This window comes from Oncorhynchus mykiss, chromosome 12, assembly GCF_013265735.2.
Source record: "Oncorhynchus mykiss isolate Arlee chromosome 12, USDA_OmykA_1.1, whole genome shotgun sequence".
In the NCBI taxonomy this organism is placed as follows: Eukaryota; Metazoa; Chordata; class Actinopteri; order Salmoniformes; family Salmonidae; genus Oncorhynchus; species Oncorhynchus mykiss.
In genome coordinates, this window is record NC_048576.1 from 34,982,114 (window position 1) to 35,005,790 (window position 23,677).

The following is a 23,677-nucleotide window of genomic DNA, read 5'->3' on the forward strand; positions in this document are numbered from 1 at the left end:
TACCACACAACGCTAAATGCCAGTGTCGTGACACACTGACCTTAGGCAGGGCCTCTAGGACCAGAGCAGTCTTTGCAGCATCTCCATAATGCTGGTAGGCCTCAGCCTTCAGCCTCATCTTCTCAGCCTCAGCCTTCCCTATAGCCTCTATGGAACCGGCCTCTGCCTCACCGATACGACGGATCTTCTCTGCCTCTGCCTGGGCAGTCAGCACCTTCTTCATCCTGTTCAGGGGTTGGCAGGAGGGCACATGAAGGGTTAAACTAATAATATCATTGGATTGCAGACTGGATTGCTTTAAACTACAGTATGACAAGCTTCTACACACCAAACCATTCAAGTAGCTACTAGTGTAAGTGTGAGATGAAGTTGCCCTAGACACTGATCGGTTTTTCAATTTTGGGTAGGATTTTGAAGAGGCTAAGCTGATCCTAGACCTGTGCCTGAGTGTAACTTACACCCAGCATGCTGCATATGTTGACTTGAATGGCAGACACTCTAGGCTCAGGTGGTTCACTCACTTCCTATAGTATGACACCTTCCTTTGCATCCAGAATTCCAACAAGCATACACATTGCCCTTATTTTCCATGCACTCAGTGATTGGTCACTCACTTCTGTCCCTCGGCCAGCTGCTGCATCTTGTAGGCCTCAGCCTCAGCCGGCCTCTTGACTGTGGCGATGAGCTCCTTTTCTGTGCGGTCAATCTCCTTCTCCTCGATGGTGATCTGCTTCTTCCTCTGAACCACCTCGATCTCAATCTCCTCCAAACGGATCTTCTGCTGCTCCTTGGCAGCCTGCAGCTCGTAGGCCAGCTGGGCTTCTGCTTTCTGGGGGGAGAAGAGGCATGGGTCATATTCACCAAGAATTAAATGGAATCAAACGGGCTGAAACGAAAAGGGAATAACTGAACTTGTGTAGGTAGTGCTTTATCCGTTGTAAAACTTTTTGCTTTGGTGTGCACTAATGAATATGACCAGGGTGATAAGGAGATTTCACATTAGGCCTAGATTTGACGTCATCGGTTAACTGCTAATGGTGAACCTAATCTAGAGCAATGATGACCATGTCTGATACCTTCGTGTTGACTTCTTGATTGAAAGCAGCCTTCTGCATCTCCAGCCCTCGTTTCGAATCGGCCATCTTGGTGTCTGCTTGGAACTTGACGTCCATCATCTCTTTCTTACAATCTGCTTCCTGTAGAGGGCAGAGACAACATGGTGAGAAGAGGAGGACAGGGAACATTCAGAGTAAATGCTGCAATGTCCTGCAAAGCATTAAAGGAATCTAATTTCTTACCCTGATTCCCGCGTCTCTCTCTGCCTCGGCCACTCCAATATCGGCATCTCTCTGTACTGCGGCCGTCTGACTCTTCCCCAGGGAACTCAGGTACTCCACTTTATCATACACATCCTGACAGGCACAAAACACAGAGGCACTCGATCATTGTGTGGCTAGTGGTGTCACTATAAGAGTGTATAGCTGTAATGAGTGTATATAAAACTACAAGTGTATAAAGCTGCACTAAGAGTATTTACATTTCAAAAGGCCAGACCTGTGCCCAAATAGGACCTGACTGTGCCCCTGTCTATTACCTTGATGGTGAAGCTGAGGATCTCGATGCCCATGCGACCCACATCAGGCGCTGCCACCTCCCGCACAAGAGCAGCAAACCTGTCTCTGTCCTGGTAGATCTGCTCTACCGTCAGAGTACCTGGAACACAGAGCTGGGGTCAGTATCTGGGTGGGTCATGAACCACAGATGCTCTGATATGGATTCATCTGAATTGGTGATTTTTTTTATATCTGTTAAACATTGTTAAATAGTTAGTATCCTATATCATAGCATGACCTAATAGTAATAAAGTAATCAGAGACGCAAAAGTACTGAACAGCAGCCTGTGTCTCTGTCAGAAGGTCCCTACCGAGGATAGAGCGTAGATGACCCTCCAGGGTCTGCAGAATGACACTCTTTATCTCAATCACAGATTTCCCCAGGAACTGTTCACAGGCATAGCCCAGCAGCTCATTGTCTACCATCACCTTCACCTGGAGCCAGGGTAATAGACAAAATTGTCAGCTGATAGCATGATGATATTGTTAGCACTTCAGAGACACAACTACGGTGGTTATTCTAAGTCAGGGATGGGCAACTGTAGAATTGAATGAAGCAAACTTACTTTAAAACAGTGGGCCCTCATGACGAGTTCAGATTTGTGGCCCCACCCCCATCAAAGTTGCTAAGTGATTATTGGTTATTTCTTAAAAAGTAACTGTCCAGTGAAAATCTTACTTTTAAAAGTTAATAGTCTATACTCATGTGGCCAAAGCACAGTGAGATCCTATTGGCACGTTCTAGCATTTATTTTCATACTTCCGTTACTCTGTGAAGTGTGCGTGTGCAATAACTCAATTTGCCCTTGCACTCCTAAACAACTCCATTTTTTGAAGACTTTGGCAAAGGCTAAAGTCTACAAAACGCAGACCACTCTGTTACAGATTCTAGTTTTGGAAACAGAAAACTGTATGGAGATAAATGTTTCATCAATGAGAAAATTTGCAGAATCTCTGCAAAAATCCATCTCATTCCATCTCCTCCCACTGGGCTTCCTCTCATCACCATATTTGTTAGTGAGTGGAAACACCAACCGGATGAGTCACATTTATACATCCGGTGAAATATCTGGCTCATTGTTCTATCTGTTATATAATCGTGTAACTGACAGTTATGGATGAAGACTATCATGAAAATAAAATATATACACAGTACCAGTCAAAAGTTCGGAGTTCTTTATTTGTACTATTTTCTACATTGTAACACATAACACATATGAAATCATGTAGTAACTTTTAAAAAGTGTTAAACAAATCAGAATATATTTAATATTTTAGATTCTTCAAAGTAGCCACCTTTTGCCTTGATGACAGCTTTGCACACTCTTGGCATTCTCTCAACCAGCTTCACCTGGAATGCTTTTCCAACAGTCATGAAGGAGTTCCCACATATGCTGAGCACTTGTTGGCTGCTTTTCCTTCACTCCTTCCACAAATTAACAAGGCACACCTGTTAATTGAAATGCATTCCAGGTGACTACCTCATGAATCTGGTTGAGAGAATGCCCAGTGTGCAAAGCTGTCATCAAGGCAAAGGGTTGCTACTTTGAAGAATTAGTTTAACACTTTTTTGGTTACTACATGATTCCATATATGTTATTTCAAAGTTGACTTCTTCACTATTATTCTGCAATGTCAAAAATAGTCAAATAAAAAATAAAAAAACCCTGGAATGAGTACGTGTGTCCAAACTTTTGCCTGGTACTAATATATATATATATATATAAAATTGTGACTAACAGCCGACTGAAGATGGCAGGGCATTCCTGTGGTTGAGTCCGTTTCTGAGATAACATGAACTCTAAACAACGTAATGAAACTTTGTTGCCCCTTGCTGAAACAAGAAAGGTGTTGTAGTAAATGATGGAATGGGCTTGGAACTGCTAACTCTGGCAATTTGACTGGTAAACTCATGGGTACACTTGCAATGGCTGCCTGGTATTGTGATGCATTCATTTTCATGGTAATGTAGAATGTTCATTCAAATTACGTTAACTGATATGGCTAATGCAATGGAATGCATTTTTTGTAATGTTTTTTTGACTCAACAAAATCACAGCACCATTGATGTGCACCAAAACCATGTTAGTCAACAAATTTAGCTAAACACTCTCACCGGCTCTATCCCATACGCTTGCTGGCACAGACACAGTAACGTTGTTGGCTGAAATACAGTGGAAGTCCAAAGTCCACTTCCTGCTTTTCTCCTATGGGTACACTAGCAATGGCCACCAGTCATGCCATCAGACTTGAATGGGGACAAATTTTCTATTCATTTGGCAGCAAATTCAGTTAGGAGTGGAGGAAAGGAGAAAATGTGTCTAAAAATTGTAAATATTTATTTGGTCATTTGAAGGTTATTACAGAGACTGCAGTCATTTGGCTGCTGGACAGTTACTTTAAAATGCCATGTATGCCAATAATACTTATTTTATTTCCCAAAATATGTACATACTCTGCAGTTCTATTTCTAAAACAGCACATCATTATAACCACTCATTTATAAATTCTCCCTACATAGGCCTGCAGGAATAAAACACAACCCTTCCATAAGCGATCCCCTTACCTACCTCCCTACCAATTCATCATATCGTCCAGGGTCAGGTAACATGTTATGGATAGTATTAACAAACAGAACCACACCTAAATGACTGGCCTTAGTAAGACAACCCTGCCATGATTCACAAGGCTGGTTAGAAATAAAGAGATGTTTACCCTAGATCTCTTACTCTTAGTGACTTATTTTTCTTACGTCAGGCAACAGTTTGCGGTCTTACTCTCCTCAAGGCTAAACTCCACTCAGAAACATCTATTCATACTGAGGACTGGAGTCATTAGTCATGTTGTGGAAATGTTGTCCTGCGCAAAACACTGATCTGGAGTGAATCTCAAAAGTATTTTCCTTGATTCCTCTCTGCTCGCCTCCTTCTCAAAACATCACGACGCGAGGAAAACTTGAGGACAAAGTAGAAGATCTCCTCCAATAATACGCTGTTTCCCTCTGATGTTTTGACAAGGAGAGGACATTTGGAATCGAAGGAAAATACTCCACCCTGGTCTTCGTGAGGACCGAGTGAGACTGTCCTGTTATGAAGCGGCTATGTGGGGGACATCACTTATTTTATTTTCAGGTTTACCAATAAAAAAAAACAGTAGTGCTAAAGTTGAGGATAAATCGATTCACCAGATGAAATATCCTCAGATTGGCCCTATTCAACCAATCTTTGAATCAATGGCGGTTGTGTTGTCCGCTGCAGCTGAAAGGGAAGAGAGTGAGCTGGTCCCTGAGGCGAGAGATGTAACTGGACATAGACTCCAATGAGACATGCACTCAGAAATGGTCTGTGAGCAATCACAGTATAATTGGAGGGGAGTTGGCAATCATTCCATGATAAACACTGATTATAAAACGACCACAGATAGACAGACAAACAACCAACCAACGCATCAGCAGGCCACCTGACAGAGACAGCAGGGGGAGCTGTGCCAAGGAAAGGTCAGCACAGAGATGAGGACCCGTGCAAATGTGCCCTACGCCACCCTTACATCCCCTCCCCCCCGCTAACACCACGGTCTCTCCAGCATGCTCTAAAAAGGGTGGGCAGAGTACCTAAGCAAAAAATAGAACAAAAAAATACAGAAACACAGAAAATATGAGCCTGATGATCGGAAATAATACAAATGTTTCTTGAATGCAGTGCTTATTGAAACAACCTAATTTCACATTAATGACTTTAGTGGGAAACTACTTTCGTTGTGTTATGTTTTATGTGGGAGGGACCTGTTATCTGGTTAAGATAGAAGCCGCCCATTTAGGAGGTTGCCAAGAGACAGAACTCACTCTTCCAGTTTCACAAACATGTGGACACCTGTTTAGAGCTCTCAATATTGTAGTAAAAGGTCATTTAATGAGAAATAAGAGACATCTTATGGGTGTGTTAAAGGTCAAAAGGAAGGTGGGTATATCCACATATGTACTGAGCCAATCCTATTACTTTGAGCAGGGACAGTCTCATTGAAAAACACATTTCAAAGACTAATCTTCCACATAACTCCTGTTACCATAGAAACCAGGACAGGAGGCTTGTTTAAGCTCATCCAATCATTTAGACCTCATTAGGGAAGTGCAGCGTTAAAGCTTCCTCTGCATCAGTGGGCACATTGTAGTCATGCCTACTGCACAGACTAGGAAAGTAAGAAAATGGAACATCACACAACTTGTGGCTACTGAAGTTTAGAAATTAAATTACTTCTGAAGTATAGAAGTAATTGAATTGGTTGTAATAAATTACGCATGATATACTAGATTAGTAATAAATAAGACAAATGTCCAGTGAGAATTAATAAATAAAATGCAGGGAAACTTGAACTTGCATACTCACATTGAATTAACATTTGCTAGTTATAACTTTGAAAATGACTGTTAATCAGACTTTCACTGCAGATTGGCACTAGGGGGGTTAACACAATGAATCAGGCTTTTGGCACAGAGAAAAGGTTACAATACAAAAAGGAAATTAGTGTAAACACAAAATAATGTAAATGTTGGGAGTCAAAAGAAACTTGTCAGACTTTATTCAGCTCCCTTGTACCCCTTTCAAGGAAGACTCAAAGGCAGAAATTTACAAGCAATCACTAGACTGTTTCTGCCTTGATACGAAGGTCAATAATTCTCCACAAACAACTAGTTCCACCTGATATTCATGGACATTAGATTCATCCCTATAATTCCTGCTTGAGCAATATATAGGGTATATTTAAGCAATAAGGCCCGAGAAGGTGTAGTATATGGCCAATATACCACGGCTAAGGGCTGTTCTTATGCATGACGCACTACAGAGGGCCTGGACACAGCCTTTAGCCATGGTACATTGGCCATTTATCACAAACCCGAGGTGCCTTATTGCTATTATAAACTGGTTACCAACGTAACTAGAGCAGTAAAAATAAATGTTTTGTCATATCCGTGGTATACAGTCTGATATACCAGCCAATCAGCATTCAGGGCTTGAACCACCCAGTTTATAATTAGTAATATACATGGGCCAAATCATTTGCAGCAAGGAGATTATCCTTTTTTTTTTAAAGAAATCTATCACAAATCCTGTTTGCAAAATGACGTATCCAGCCAGGGATGAGAGACTACATGAAGTATGGTGTTCACTCCATTACACTTGACCACGGACACATTTCTTACATTCCACCATATCGGTTTACACAGGCTTTCTTGTTTAGTGTAAAGTAAACAGGGCTGAAATAACTGAACTCTTGCAACAAAGAACCATACATCTCCATTTTGGAAAATGTTGTTGACTTTACATATATTTCTAGTTGTATAGTCAATTAGGTTTTTAAAAAATGTTATATATAGACTTGTACAATATACTTCCACAAGTTTGAAACCATGGATATTGCAGTAATTTTATAAAAATGAAATGTTAATAATTGATGAAGGTATTTCTTCTGTCATAACTTCTATCAGGAGAATGATTGACCCTCCGTCACGGCCATGGCACCAATTCCCCTTGGGGACGGCAGGTAGCCTGGCAGTTAAGAGTTAGGCCAGTAACTGAAAGGTCACTGGTTCGAATCCCTGAGCAGACTAGGTGAAAAATCTGTCAATGTGCTCAAACAAGACACTTAATCCTCATTGCTCCAGTAAGTTGCACTGGATAAGAACTTCTGCTAAATGACTAAAATGTAAAGATGTATGGAGGCTGAACCCAACCCGCCTTGAGCTGAAAGAGGCATTCCAGTCCATTCTCAGAAGGTAGGTGTGGTACAGTAGGTAGGTGCTTTACCTGTGCCACCCCAGTGACAGTAATAGCTACACCCTCCGCTGTCTCTACATCCTCACACTTGGGCTGCAGGGTCATAATCTCAAGGGTTATCCTGTGGAGAATGTGGAAAAAATAAAAATAGGCATGTTCTGGAGGGAAGTGATAGCAAATTAATATAAGGGGAGTAAAAACACAAAAAGTGAAGGAAATAAAATATTAACATTCACTCAAAGGACTCCTCCAGGGATGTGACAACAGGATGTAATAGAATGCTTTTTTCCCCAGAGCTCAAAATATCATTGGATTCTCAAATGTAGTTGTGATGTGAATTGAATCACCATATTGAAATAAATATCAAGTCATGTTAACTTGTTAATCAACAGTGTAATAGCTAGCAATGGTGGGACCCTTCTGTACATCCCTTTCTCAGAGCATTCATTATGGGGACCTTGTTGCCAAAGCCCATAGGAGTGAGTTAACGAACACAGAGGTTAGCTGTGTAGCAAAGCCCATAGAACAGGTTAATGACAGACCGCTGACTCTCTCTCCCTTTCAGTGCAAAGGGAGAGAACAACATGACATGGAGAAAGAAGGAAAAACGGAGAGAGACAGTAGTTAGCCAGTTAGTCCACACGTTTGTTTGCCATTGACGTTTTGTTTGGTTCTTGACCAGTCACTCCGTGCCCGACTGTCTTTCTTTCTGGTCTTTGTAGTCTATTCGTGGCTGTCTGAAGAATTACCTGAGCCACCCCTGTCACATCCAGGGGGACACCCTCCAAGGTTTCGATATTCTCACAGCGACAGAGGATGGTCATTATCTCCAGAGACATCCTAGGCAGGTGATAGAGTTGTAGGAATAGGAGAGGCAGGACAGTGAGTGTAGTATATGCTTACAGTAGCTGTTAGGGATGTCAGTAGAGTAGGGTCAGGGGTGAGAGGGGAGGGATTAGAACGAGAAGATACTCTTGGAGGAAGTGGCATCGGTAGCTCTAGTCTGGGCCTACGCCATAGACCAGACTCTACAGCAAAAAAGGAACCATTGTGTAACCTGAACACCAGTCAGAGAGCTTCAGATGGAACCAAAGGCTTTTCCAGTCTATCAATGATCTAATAATGCTAGTGTTTACATTACAAGCATGAACACTGCACAGCCAGTCAGTTCTCTCCACAACACAACAGACAGAAACAACTAGGACAAAGGGCAGGAGTCACGGGGAAGGATTGGTCAACACAGCAGCATTCTTAAAACCACATCTGAGATTAAGGCACAAGAGATTACTCAAAAATGCAAGTCCCTAATGACAATCTCTACTGCTTTGTTGAGGCTCGCTAAACAAGTCTAGAGCAGGGTTTCTTAAACTATGGGTCGGGACCCAAAGTGGGTCCTGGGCATGTGAGTTATGAGAATACATATATAAAATCACACACTAATTCTTCTTAATTTGGGTCGTTGGAGGACCGTTAATCTCTCATTTGGATCTCAAGCTGAAAAGGTTTAAGAACCCCTGGTCTAGAGAGTATTGACAACCAAGCAATTGATTGAGTAGTAATAATAATACAATGTGAATATTCAGCCCAAAATGAGTTTCACTGCTCTCACACACACACTATGTCTACAACATGGCTAAGAACACTAACATCAAATCAATGTTAGATCCACTGACTGACAGAGCTAAAGTGCATTTAGAAGCTGGCTGAGTCCTCAGAAGCTCCACATCAACAAGGGTTAAGGTTAGCAGTCTTTCAGCTTCAGTGTCCATGTCTGAGAGAGACCGAGTCAGGGCAGGGGCTGGCTGCAGCATCACTTCCCCAGGCCTCTGACTCCTTCTCTGTCTGTGTTATGGGAGAAAGGGATCAAAGTCTCATTGGGCCAGAGACACTAATAAGATTGCTGCATCACTAAACGGGAAGAGGCTGGGAGCTATGGTTACCCCCTTCAGGGCCCGGCCCATTCTCCAGCTGGTAACAGCTAAATGCAGGTGGGGATGGAAAAAAAATAAAAACGCTGCACCAGAGAAAAACTATACGTGGATGTCCTTTCTCATATTTAAATCATCCAAAATTATAGGAAAGGTGTTAAAAATATATTAGTACCATCGATGGGAAATATGTGAGGTCCAACTAGAGGCTGGAAATCGGTGTGTGCTGTAAAGCCAACTTCTATGGTCATTGTTGGCATGCCAAACAGAACAAACAGATCAGGGACCAGGCTAGATTAGGATATCTTCTTTCTTAGGGTGTTTTCACATATAGTCCTCTTCAAAAGAACCGATCTCAGTATTTTTGAAGTGAACTCTGGGGGAAACCCCCCCCCCAAAAAACAAAAGAACTCAGTCCTCTTTGTATTCACACTGCCCTTGAATGAGGCCTCAACTCTTTTGCCAATTCAATTAACCTATTTTGTGGTCCAAGTCCTCTTTGCATCAACACTGCTATGTTTAGAAAAGGAACCCACAACTTTTTCCAACATTCACTTAATGCACTCTGGGTTTTAACAAAGTGCAGGACAAGCCATTCTATCAAGAAGTGTTATCAGACAGCTAGATATACAGTGCCTTCAGAAAGTACTCGCACCCCTTAACTTTAAAAAAAAATATTGCTGTGTTAGCCTGAATTTAAAATGGACTAAATTGACATTGTTACACAATACCCCATAACGTCAAAGTGGAATTGTGTTTTGATTTTTAAAAAACGAATTATTAAAAATGAAAAGATGAAATGTTGAGTAAATAATTATTCAACCCCTTTGTTATGGCAAGCCAAAACACAGATTCAACCACAAAGACCAGGGAGGTTTTCCAATGCCTCGCAAAGGGCAACTATAGGTAGAAAAATAAAATAAAGCAAGGCACTAAAGTAATACTGCAAAAACTGTGGAAAAGCTATTAACATTTTGTCCTGAATACAAGTTTCAAAGTGTTCTGTTATATTTGGGGCAAATCCAAGACAACACATTACTGAGTACCACTCCATATTTTCAAGCATAGTAGTGGCTGCATCATGTTATGGGTATGCTTGTAATCCTTAAAGACACTTTTTTTATCCTGAAAAAACAAACAAACACACTAAACAGAATAGAGCTAAGCACTAGAAAACCTTGCTCAGTCTGCCTTCCACCAGACCCTGGGTGATGAATTCACCTTTCAGCAGGATAATAATTATACAAAAATAAGGCCAAATCTACACTGAGTATACAAACATTAAGAAAACCTGTTCTTTCCATGACGTAGACTGACCAGGTAAACCCAGGTGAAAGCTATGATCCCTTATTGAGGTCACTTGTTAAATCCACTTTAAAAATCAGTGTTGATGAAGGGGAGGAGACAGGTTAAATAATGATTTAAGCCTCAAGACAATTGGATTGTGTATGTATGCCATTCAGAGGGTGAATGGCAAGACAAAATATTTAAGTGCCTTTGAATAGGATATGGCAGGTGCCAGGCGCACCAGTTTGTCTCAAGAACAGCAACACTGCTGGGTTTTTCACTCTCAACAGTTTCCTGTGTGTGTGTGTGTGTCTGTGTGTGTGTCAAGAATGGTACAACTCCCAAAGGACATCCAGACAATTTGGCATAACTGTGGGAAGCATTGGAATCAACCTGGGCCAGCATCTCTGTGGAAAGCTTCCGACACAATGTTCCCTCTAAGCTGTGCGCGTACTAGCCGAGACTACTGCTCAGCTCAAAAATATCAGCCCACAGAGAGAAGCACGAGATTGAACACTTCTGTAAAAGTTTAAAAAAATATATATGATAAAAGCCTTGTTCCTATTTTACATTTTTTGTCAAGGGCTGTTGGCGGTAGGTGCACCCAATTCAGCTGCTCTGCGTGCCGAGTAGGCGAACTGTTGCCATTTTGAACCAATTCTGTTTCTAAAGGAAAACGGTGGCTTCCCTGCAGGCCCAGAGAGCAAATCAAGTGCACTATAGGCCTACCAGATGGCTCAGATGACCGTGTCTGCAGTAACGTAGCAGGCATAAAAGAAAGCTACAGCAAAGTTGATACTGTAAGATTTTAACATGACTAGAGTGAGTTCATGTTTAAGTTCTTACTCAGCACTGTCAACACTTTGTATAAGCCATAAAATGCTTGTTCTTCCCTTCTTGTTCTTCCATTTCCACTCAGAGCTACAACAACTACTGCAGCAGTAATGAATGAGTAGGGAAGTGTATCTACAGGCTTGCATTGTTATTTTTAGCGGCTTGGGCTCTTTTTTATAACGAGGAATATTTCACTCTGTTCATAGGAGTAACAACAATTTGTACACAAGGCAGAAATAATGCGGTGCGACTCGAGATTCACCATCAGCTGGAGAATGAGTCCCTTTTTGGTCAGTGTCAGTGGAGGAAAAGGAGAGAGAAGGGATGTTGAGAGTCGGACCCTCAGTCTACTGCTCTCCCTCCGCTAAGACTGACCATCAGATGCAGGCACCCTCAGCCCAGTAAAATAAAAAAGCAAATGTAAATGCATGCTCACTCAACTTTGCTTCACAAGTAATACAACAACGGATCTATTACCGGGGTGATCATATAGCCTAGCTCAAATTGTGAAAAATATACATATTTTTTAAATGGCCCAAACAATGCATTGGCAGGGCAACTCAAGCAAAGCCAATATGCGGTGCTAATGTATTAACAATATCAACGTTTCACTTTACTGTGGCAATTGTGACACGCAATATTAGCCACTTTCAATGCAACATACCGAAACAAACTATGTAACAGATTTTATTGTAGGCAGAACGCGTCAGAGTAGGATTTTACTGAATTCACACACACTATTCAGCCTGTACTCTACACAGCCCGGTGCAGCATAAACAGTCAGAGCTGCAGTAGGCCTATATGCAAACTGACCATTGCCATTTTTGGATCTGTGAAATTTACTTTGAACTGGACTGTGTTTACAGCACTAGCGGTCGTAAGTAGATGTGCATGTTTTGAGATCAAAAGCGAGAGCTGCATGTAGCCACGAGCGCACATTTTGTTCATATTATTAGCCCAGTTATAGGTCATTTGTAGTCGGCAATAGGGGAGCGATTGCTTCCTACAAGAGCACAAAACATATACATTTCTAGACATCTTTGAAAAGTGAGTCAGGTAAAGAGCTTTGTCTTAAAAAGGGTAGTTTTGTATTTTGAGACAGGCTTGAATAAGCTAAGTAGTCAAAACGCAAAGGGTAGCATAATTTGTATGATTCTCTGTAATATATGGTATGGGAATAATAATGCATTTTATTTTGTAAAGTGGTTTCTTGCATAAAACACAACATTTTCAGTCACCTTGTATGAAGGACTAATGGCTACTCTAATGGACTAATGGCTACTCTGGTAGGCCACAGTTGAAGTCGGAAGTTTACATACACCTTAGCCAAATACATTTAGCTTTTCACAATTCCTGACATTTAATCTTAGTAAAAATTCTCTGTCCTAGGTCAGTTAGGATCACCACTTTATTTTAAGAATGTGAAAATGTCAGAATAATATTAGAGAAAATGATTTTATCACATTCCCAGTGAGTCAGAAGTTTACATACACTCAATTAGTATTTGGTAGCATTGCCTTTCAATTGTCTAACTTGGGTCAAACGTTTTGGGTAGCCTTCCACAAGCTTCCTCAATAAGTTGGGTGAATTTTGACACAATCCTCCTGACAGAGCTGGTGTAACTGAGTCAGGTTTGTGGCCTCCTTGCTCGCACACGCTTTTTCAGTTCTGCCCACAAATGTTCTATAGGATTGAGGTCAGGGCTATGTGATGGTCACTCCAATACCTTGACGGTTGTCCTTAAGTCATTTTTCCACAACTTTGGAAGTATGCTTGGGGTCATTGTCCATTTGGAAGAACCATTTGCGACCAAGCTTTAGCTTCCTGACTGATGTCTTGAGATGTTGCTTCAATATCCACATAATTTTCCTGCCTCATGATAACATCTATTTTGTGAAGTGCACCAGTCCCTCCTGCAGCAAAGTGGCGTCACAAATTGATGCTGCCACCCCCGTGCTTCATGGTTGAGATGGTGTTCTTCGGCTTGCAAGCCATCCCCTTTTTCCTCCAAACATAACGATGGTCATTATGGCAAAACAGTTATATTTTTGTTTCATCAGACCAGAGGACATTTCTCCAAAATGTACGATCTTTGTCCCCATGTGCAGTTGCAAACCGTAGTCTGGCTTTTTTTATGGCAGTTTTAGAGCAGTGGCTTCTTCCTTGATGAGCAGCCTTTCAGGTTATGTCGATATAGGACTCGTTTTACTGTGGATATAGATACTTTGGTACCCGTTTCCTCCAGCATCTTCACAAGGTCCTTTGCTGTTGTTCTGAGGTTGATTTGCACTTTTCGCACCAAAGTACGTTAATTTCTAGCAGACAGAACGCATCTCCTTCCTGAGCGGTATGACGGCTGCGTGGTACCATGGTGTTTATACTTGCATACTATTCTTTGTACAGATGAACGTGGTACTTTCAGTCATTTGGAAATTGCCTGAATGAATCAGACTTGTGGAGGTCTACAATTATTTGAGGTCTTGGCTGATTTCTTTTGATTTTCCCATGATGTCAAGCAAAGAGGCACTGAGTTTGAAGGTAGGCCTTGAAAAACAGCCACACCTCCAATTGACTCAAATGAAGCTTGAAGCTTCTAAAACCATGACATCATTTCCTGGAATTTTCCAAGCTGTTTAAAAGGCACAGTCAACTTAGTGCATGTAAACTTCTGACCCACTGGAAATGTGAGAGATTATTCACTGTCTGTAAAAAATTGTTTGAAAAATGACTTGTGTCATGCACAAAGTAGATGTCCTAACAGACTTGCCAAAACTAGTTTGTTAACAAGAAATTTGTGGAGTGGTTGAAAAACTAGTTTTAATGACGCCAACCTAAGTGTATGTAAACTTTGACTTCAACTGTACATTATGATGAATGTAGGCAACTGTGGCTATTGCAAGGTGTGGAAAGCTCTTAGAGACTTACCCAGAGATACTCAAAGCAGTAATCGCTGCCAAAGGTGCTTCTACAAAGTATTGACTTTTATTGACTGATGTTTTCACTTTGTCATTATGGGGTGTTGTGTGTAGATGAGGTGAATTTGTTTAATCTATTTTGAATTCAGGCTGTAACAACAAAATGTGGAATAAATCAAGTGGTATGAATACTTTCTCAAGGCATTGTACCTACTTACATTTTGGAAGCTAATAGATTGCATTTAGTTAAAAGATAGACAAAATTATTCTAATCAAGTCGCTTTGGGTAAGAGCGTCTGCTAGATGACTAAAATGTAAAATACTATTAACATGTAAATATGTTAACAATAATATTTAACAATAAATAGCAGAAGAATAACTGCAGATGAAATACTGCAATTGAAAATTGTACACCCAATGAGAAAACATATTTGATGAGAATCACAACTAAAATCAATTCTAGTTCTTAAAGCTTAGGCAGCTTGCCTCTAAGAGCAATAATTGATTTTTGTGATTCTCAAATATATTCTCATTGGGTGTACAATTTTCAATTACAGCATTATTTAATCTGCAGTTATTCTTCTGCTATAAGTAAATATTATTGTTAACATATTTTTACATTTTAGTCATTTAGCAGACGCTCTTATCCAAAGCGACTTGAGTACAATGATTTAGTCTTATCTTTTTAGTGCTTCACACTATCCAAACCCCACAATCGAATAAAGTTTGAAACTCTTAGCTTATAGATCACAATGCAAAAAATAAATAAAATCGGAACTAACTTCGTGCATCCTTGACAATCACTAATCAATATCCAAATATAGCACAAGTTGTCTGAAAGGGACCAAGTGTGAAAACAACTGTAAAAGAGCACCACAGGCAACAAACACTTGAGCCATCCCATGCCTCTACTTCACTTTATTTAGAGCCTTAATGGCAGGTATCCTAGCAACTACTAGACAAAAGCCCTTGGCTGAATCCCAAATCACCTCCCCTCCCTTTGCACGTTTACACACACCTCCTCCATTTGTGTCCCAAAGCTGAGGGAGTGAAAATTATTGAAGGTGTAGGGTGTAATTAGACCTTCAGATAGCCATTTTGACCGAGCCAGCCAGGTTGCAAGCATCAGAGTGAAGTGCTATCCCAACATGCACTGCAAAATGTTTGAATTTCATACAAAAGAGGTGTGCCTAATTATACTGATTTCGAGACTTGACACATCTAACAGACGAAATACCTCCCAAATGAAACATTTAACTGTTACGGAGGTTTATTAATTTGAATTTCATGCTCGTTTTATCATTTAAAAGTGGAACATGAATCGCATCAGTCAAGTCAAGAGTGTGTCCCGCAGTTGATGGGTTTATTGAGCCCATCGCCACTCTGGAAGTCACCCTCGAAGTTGTCAGCAACACGTGATAACGGAGGGCCCTCTGAGCGAGTTGGTAGGAGAGAGAGGGGGTGGTTTGGGACTCACAACTTGTCTTTATAGCTTGAAGCTAGTTCGGACATCATCCCCAAGACACGGCAGGGCAGAGACAGAGACACATACCAGGCAAGGCAGGTTAGTTAGCATGGCAGAAACAAAGAGGGAACAAACATACACATAATACATTAAATGTATAACATTAACAATACTGTATATGTAGTTAAGGGAAAATGCATCAAATAAATTGTAATGGGATTTGTTGTGTTCAGAGATATAAAAACAATCACCGCAAATGTTTTAATCTTTTCGACTTGATTTCACAACTATCATATGCGCTGTGGAAAATAAAATGTTTATTTGTTAAATACAGGCCAACTGTAATATTATCTGTCTGTAGCAGGAGAACATAATTTAGTGAGAATGAACTGCACCTGACCTTCCCTAACCTCTGTCAGTGTTTGTCTTTCCATTTCAATGCTGTGCTGTAGTGTGTACAGGGGTTGTTAGCTGCAATGTTGTGTTCGAGAGCAGCTGAGTAGTGGGTGCTGTGATGCGCTGTGTTTACACACACACACACACAAACCACTCATTTTCTTTTGTGTTGGTGAAGAGACTATAATATCTAACGTAGCTTGTAAATATGTTTAAATGTGTGGTGTAGATGTCAGGATAAATGGGCACAGTTTTAAATATGGCGTTGAGGTTTAAAAATACTCATTTGTCTACCAACAAACAATAGGCACAAATGGAGGCCTTTTGGAGGTAAATAATGGCTGGATGTTAGGGCAGTGTAGAGTGATTTCAGTGCCAACAGAAACTGTACTTGAATTCAATATTTCTGAATTTGTAATGCACAAATGTAATCATTGAATTCATAAAGTGAACTTGTATTTTATGATTTGAAACTAAAGATTGCATTCAGTTTTACAATTAAATTTAATATTTAAATTCAACATTTATCAAGTCTAGTTTCAAGCAGACAATGAATGCAATATTGAAATAAATATTGAATTTTAAAACTGAATGCAATATTTATTCAAGTTCAATTTATTAATTCAATGGTTCACTTTGTTCATTACAAACCCACAAATATTGAATTCAAATTCAATAGGCATATCTAAATACAAATTCAGAAATATTGAAATCAATTACAGTTTTTGTTGGCACTGAAATCACTCCATTGCATTGGTGTATATTTCCAAACTGTGGGCTACCTAAATCCTGTGAATGGGTTACACCTTTTCCTTACCTCTGGATGTCTGTGATGAGCCACCAGGCCCATGACCAGCCTCCCACCACATAAGTCTTCCCATCGGAGCCACAGCAACCACCTGTTGGCCAACACAGACAACATGAATATGACATTGTAACCACTATCACTGATGATAACACCATAGAAATAGTACTGTATTTTACACTGAACACATTGCTAGTCATTGTCATTGCACTGCAGTATCATTATCAGAGTATTACACTATTATTAGACCACAGTAAACCAGACCAGTATCATGGTATCAGACCAGTTTGAAGAGCTGAGGTACCAGGGAGGAGTGGGTGGTAGTGGTTGGAATATAGGTCAATAACTCAATCTAACTGAATGTAGATTGGGATTGAAATTCTTTGCTACAGTACTATAACAATGAACCATAAAGTCATAGGGTATCAAGTCAACCAAAGCTGTACCACCCCTCCACATGTCTACAAACAAACCCAATTTAGTGTTAACCTATTACAGTGTCATATTGTATGTAGTGTTATTCCCCTCTTAGTTCAGTGTATTTGTGAGTGTTTTAGGCCTCATGTAGAAACAAGTTATTTAACTGGATTTACAGTCACAACAAGCCTCCTGTAGACCACAAATGAAACTCTCACTAAGAACTTCCCCTGGCACTTACACTTCAACACTTGCTCCACATACACCAACAAACCCCAATTGATGGTGGTGACACTACTGCAGGAAAGTTAGCGCACACGCAAATGAGAAATCAAGTTCTGGAAAACACAATTGTGCTAACAAATGGCAGTTATCAAAAGGGTTTTTACTGGTATGGTTGTCGCCCCCCAGGCTATGATAAGGCCTAGAGAAAATAAACTAACAAAGACAGCTATGACATTAAGGGGATTATTTGGCCACTCCATTCTTCCGACAGGTTAGATTACTTCACGAAAGCGATGCACGGCGCATTGACGGGGCAGAACTCGGTGTTGTTATGATTGACGGTCAAATAGTTGCTAGCTATGACAAGGAAGCTGCCATGTGGGGAATCGTAGGCAGCTCATATCTTATTGATACCATGTCTTGAGGTGTTTTGACTCATCACGTCTATGCTAATATAACATTTGCTAGCTAGCTAACCAACAAGTAACAATGTATTTGAGAGAAAAGTGCTCATTGAGCAAATGTACACTGCTCAAAAAAATAAAGGGAACACTAAAATAACACATCCTAGATCTGAATGAATGAAATATTTCTTTACATAGTTGAATGTGCTGACAACAAAATCACACAAAAATGATCAATGGAAATCAAATTTATCAACCCATGGAGGTCTGGATTTGGAGTCACACTCAAAATTAAAGTGGAAAACCACACTACAGGCTGATCCAACTTTGATGTAATGTTCTTAAAACAAGTCAAAATGACGCTCAGTAGTGTGTGTGGCCTCCACGTGCCTGTATGACCTCCCTACAACGCCTGGGCATGCTCCTGATGAGGTGGCGGATGGTCTCCTGAGGGAACTCCTCCCAGACCTGGACTAAAGCATCCGTCAACTCCTGGACAGTCTGTGGTGCAACTGTTGGTGGATGGAGCGAGACATGTCCAAGATGTGCTCAATTGGATTCAGGTCTGGGGAACGGGCGGGCCAGTCCATAGCATCAATGTCTTCCTCTTACAGGAACTGCTGACACTCCAGCCACACGAGGTCTAGTATTGTCTTGCATTAGGAGGAACCCAGGGCCAACCACACCAGCATATGGTCTCACAAGGGGTCTGAGGATCTCATCTCGGTACCTAATGGCAGTCAGGCTACCTCTGGCGAGCACATGGAGGGCTGTGCGGCCCCCCAAAGAAATGCCACCCCACACCATGACTGACCCACCGCCAAACCGGTCATGCTGGAGGATGTTGCAGGCAGCAGAACGTTCTCCACGGCGTTTCCAGACTGTCACATGTGCTCAGTGTGAACCTGCTTTCATCTGTGTATATACGCTCTGAAATCTATGCCCACCGTGATGTATAGCACCGCCCACTGGGTGAAAAGGGTGTGTCCCAATATTGTCTAGGTAGGTAGCTAGGTAACTTGGTTCTTTGCAAACAATTTGCTTAGCATTCATGGAACATTGAAAATATTTGACTGCATAAATAAGCATAAATGCATAAATATTATTTAAATAAATTATGGAACAGTAAATGAAATTGTTCAACATATCTTTTGTTTTGGGTCAAGGTAGCCAGCTTGCTAGCTGACAGCAAAGGTGTCAGCTAGAGATAAAGTGCAGGAGCTTGCAGGGATTTGTAGTCTTGCATGATGTCTACTTTGATGCTAAGCACAGGGCGCCAGTGGCGAATTTGCCAATCTTGGTGTTCTCTGGCAAATGCCAAACGTCCTGCACGGTGTTGGGCTGTAAGCACAACCCCCACCTGTGGACGTCGGGCCCTCATACCACCCTCATGGAGTCTGTTTTTGACAGTTTGAGCAGACACATGCACATTTGTGGCCTGCTGGAGGTCATTTTGCAGGGCTCTGGCAGTGCTCCTCCTTGCAAAGGCGGAGGTAGTGGTCCTGCTGCTGGGTTGTTGCCCTCCTACGGCCTCCTCCACATCTCCTGATGTACTGGCCTGTCTCCTGGTAGCGCCTCCATGCTCTGGACACTACACTGACAGACGCAAGCTGTGGCAAGGTTTGCTGTATTGATGTGGCATCCTGGATGAGCTGCACTACCTGAGCCACTTGTGTGGGTTGTAGACTCCGTCTCATGCTACCACTAGAGTGAAAGCACCGCCAGCATTCAAAAGTGACCAAAACATCAGCCAGGAAGCATAGGAACTGAGAAGTGGTCTGTGGTCACCACCTGCAGAACCACTCCTTTATTGGGGGTGTCTTGCTAATTGCCTATAATTTCCACCTGTTGTCTATTCCATTTGCACAACAGCATGTGAAATTTATTGTCAGTGTTGCTTCCTAAGTGGACAGTTTGATTTCACAGAAGTGTGATTGACTTAGAGTTACATTGTGTTGTTTAAGTGTTCCCTTTATTTTTTTGAGCAGTGTATTTAGGTTTTCAATAAAATGTAGAGGAAATATAATTTAAAATGTTGTCAATCTTTTGTTTCTAAGTTAATTGGTGGGGTTTTGCTCCACGGTTGTGCACACCTCGGGTTTGTTGCGCAACAACCCACCAGTCTATTATAGCTGCCTTTCAGAAGGAGAAAATTCAGTTGAGGAGTGTTGAGAATGACTGTCAGCTGTAAGGGCAACAAGGGTCATGTAGATAAATGTTTCATGCCAAAGGAACATTGTCTGTTCATCTACCCAGACAAGCATGTGCAATATCCCTCCAAAATGTTAGGAAATGCAGTTTGCCTAAGGTACTGTAGACCTGAGAGGAAATTAAAGAATCATTCAAATTCATTTTTATTTATTTATTTTATTTCACCTTTATTTAACCAGGTAGGCAAGTTGAGAACAAGTTCTCATTTACAATTGCGACCTGGCCAAGATAAAGCAAAGCAGTTCGACACATACAACGACACAGAGTTACACATGGAGTAAAACAAACATACAGTCAATAATACAGTATAAACAAGTCTATACACGATGTGAGCAAATGAGGTGAGATAAGGGAGGTAAAGGCAAAAAGGCCATGGTGGCAAAGTAAATACAATATAGCAAGTAAAACACTGGAATGGTAGATTTGCAATGGGAGAATGTGCAAAGTAGAAATAAAAATAATGGGGTGCAAAGGAGCAAAATAACTAAATTAAATACAGTAGGGAAAGAGGTAGTTGTTTGGGCTAAATTATAGGTGGGCTATGTACAGGTGCAGTAATCTGTGAGCTGCTCTGACAGTTGGTGCTTAAAGCTAGTGAGGGAGATAAGTGTTTCCAGTTTCAGAGATTTTTGTAGTTCGTTCCAGTCATTGGCAGCAGAGAACTGGAAGGAGAGGCGGCCAAAGAAAGAATTGGTTTTGGGGGTGACTAGAGAGATATACCTGCTGGAGCGTGTGCTACAGGTGGGAGATGCAATGGTGACCAGCGAGCTGAGATAAGGGGGAACTTTACCCAGCAGGGTCTTGTAGATGACATGGAGCCAGTGGGTTTGGCGACGAGTATGAAGCGAGGGCCAGCCAACGAGAGCGTACAGGTCGCAATGGTGGGTAGTATATGGGGCTTTGGTGACAAAACGGATTGCACTGTGATAGACTGCATCCAATTTGTTGAGTAGGGTATTGGAGGCTATTTTGTAAATTACATCGCCAAAGTCGAGGATTGGTAGGATGGTCAGTTTTACAAGGGTATGTTTGGCAGCATGAGTGAAGGATGCTTTGTTGCGAAATAGGAAGCCAATTCTAGATTTAACTTTGGATTGGAGATGTTTGATATGGGTCTGGAAGGAGAGTTTACAGTCTAACCAGACACCTAAGTATTTGTAGTTGTCCACGTATTCTAAGTCAGAGCCGTCCAGAGTAGTAATGTTGGACAGGCGGGTAGGTACAGGTAGCGATCGGTTGAAGAGCATGCATTTAGTTTTACTTGTATTTAAGAGCAATTGGAGGCCACGGAAGGAGAGTTGTATGGCATTGAAGCTTGCCTGGAGGGTTGTTAACACAGTGTCCAAAGAAGGGCCAGAAGTATACAGAATGGTGTCGTCTGCGTAGAGGTGGATCAGAGACTCACCAGCAGCAAGAGCGACCTCATTGATGTATACAGAGAAGAGAGTCGGTCCAAGAATTGAACTCTGTGGCACCCCCATAGAGACTGCCAGAGGTCCGGACAGCAGACCCTCCGATTTGACACACTGAACTCTATCAGAGAAGTAGTTGGTGAACCAGGCGAGGCAATCATTTGAGAAACCAAGGCTGTCGAGTCTGCCGATGAGGATGTGGTGATTGACAGAGTCGAAAGCCTTGGCCAGATCAATGAATACGGCTGCACAGTAATGTTTCTTATCGATGGCGGTTAAGATATCATTTAGGACCTTGAGCGTGGCTGAGGTGCACCCATGACCAGCTCTGAAACCAGATTGCATAGCAGAGAAGGTATGGTGAGATTCGAAATGGTCGGTAATCTGTTTGTTGACTTGGCTTTCGAAGACCTTAGAAAGGCATGGTAGGATAGATATAGGTCTGTAGCAGTTTGGGTCAAGAGTGTCACCCCCTTTGAAGAGGGGGATGACCGCAGCTGCTTTCCAATCTTTGGGAATCTCAGACGACACGAAAGAGAGGTTGAACAGGCTAGTAATAGGGGTGGCAACAATTTTGGCAGATCATTTTAGAAAGAAAGGGTCCAGATTGTTTAGCCCGGCTGATTTGTAGGGGTCCAGATTTTGCAGCTCATTCAGAACATCAGCTGAGCAGATTTGGGAGAAGGAGAAATGGGGAAGGCTTGGGCGAATTGTTGTGGGGGGTGCAGTGCTGTTGACCGGGGTAGGAGTAGCCACGTGGAAAGCATGGCCAGCCGTAGAAAAATGCTTATTGAAATTCTCAATTATGGTGGATTTATCAGTGGTGACAGTGTTTCCTATCTTCAGTGCAGTGGGCAGCTGGGAGGAGGTGTTCTTATTCTCCATGGACTTTACAGTTGCATGAACCACCACCATAATAAATAGCCTAGAATTTTCTTGACTAAACACGAGTTTCTAAGCTTCCTTGCGGATCATGAGGACATTGTTTCATGTCACATGAATAACATTTCTGCCTTTGGGGGCCTCCCGGGTGGCGCAGTGGCTAAGGGCACTGCAGCGCCAGCTGTGCCACCAGAGACTCTGGGCTCGCGCCCAGGCTCCATCGTAACCGGCCGCAACCGGGAGGTCCGTGGGGCGACACACAATTGGCCTAGCGTCATCCGGGTTTGGTAGGTAGGGATATCCTTGTCTCATCGCGCACCAGCGACTCCTGTGGTGGGCCAGGCGTAGTGCACACTAACCAAGATTGCCAGGTGTTTCCTCCGACACATTGGTGCGGCTGGCTTCCGGGTTGAATGCACGCTGTGTTAAGAAGCAGTGCGGCTTGGTTGGGTTGTGTATCGGAGGATGCATGACTTTCGACCTTCGTCTCTCCCGAGCCCGTACAGGAGTTGTAGCGATGAGACAAGATGGTAGCTACTAACAATAGGATACCATGAAATTGGGGAGAAAAAGGGGGTAAAAATTCAACAAAAAAAATGTCTGCTGTTGTTTCTCACATGATTTGTGTGATTCAATCCTTTTATAGTGTGAGTGAGAGAAAGAAAAAAAAAGGTAAGGTATTCTGGCTCTGATAAACCACTAGCAATACAGGTTTAAAACTCACAGCAAGCAGTACCATCTAAGGGCGTCAAGCATTTCTGGCTGTTGACCAGAAATGTCCAGCTTTCACGACACCCCCACACACGAGGGGGAGACCCTGGCTTGTCTTGACTGCAAACAAACTTATTATTAGGCCTACAGAATTACATTTTATCTGCAAGGGCATCACGCTCAGAGGCTATTTACAGTGCCTTCAGAAAGTATTCACACTAGAGGTCGACCAATTAATCGGCATGGCCAATTTCAAGTTCTCATAACAATCGGAAATCAGTCATTTTGGACGCCGATTTTGCAGATTTTTTTTACACCTTTATTCAACTAGGCAAGTCAGTTAAGAACACATTCTTATTTTCAATGACAGCCTAGGAATGGTGGGTTAACTGCCTTGTTCA

At 41.9% G+C, this 23,677-nt stretch overlaps 1 protein-coding gene across 6 annotated transcripts in view; it reads right to left on the reverse strand.

The window, feature by feature from the left end:
• Window positions 1-23,677, reverse strand: part of LOC110537504 (flotillin-2a) — a 35,128-nt gene that overhangs the window by 2,968 nt on the left and 8,483 nt on the right. For 3 of the 6 annotated variants that reach the window (XM_021623595.2, XM_021623598.2, XM_021623597.2), the window contains exons 2-9: window positions 17,027-17,108; window positions 7,415-7,505; window positions 1,925-2,048; window positions 1,595-1,713; window positions 1,299-1,412; window positions 1,077-1,196; window positions 615-829; window positions 41-224 (exon numbers count right to left, since the gene is read on the reverse strand). In XM_021623595.2, coding sequence (XP_021479270.1) covers window positions 41-224; window positions 615-829; window positions 1,077-1,196; window positions 1,299-1,412; window positions 1,595-1,713; window positions 1,925-2,048; window positions 7,415-7,505; window positions 17,027-17,108 — 1,049 coding nt within the window. Of the gene's footprint in view, window positions 1-40; window positions 225-614; window positions 830-1,076; window positions 1,197-1,298; window positions 1,413-1,594; window positions 1,714-1,924; window positions 2,049-7,414; window positions 7,506-8,133; window positions 8,225-17,026; window positions 17,109-23,677 lie in introns of those variants that run through there. The other 3 variants (XM_021623596.2, XM_036937469.1, XM_036937470.1) reach the window with 2 other exon arrangements.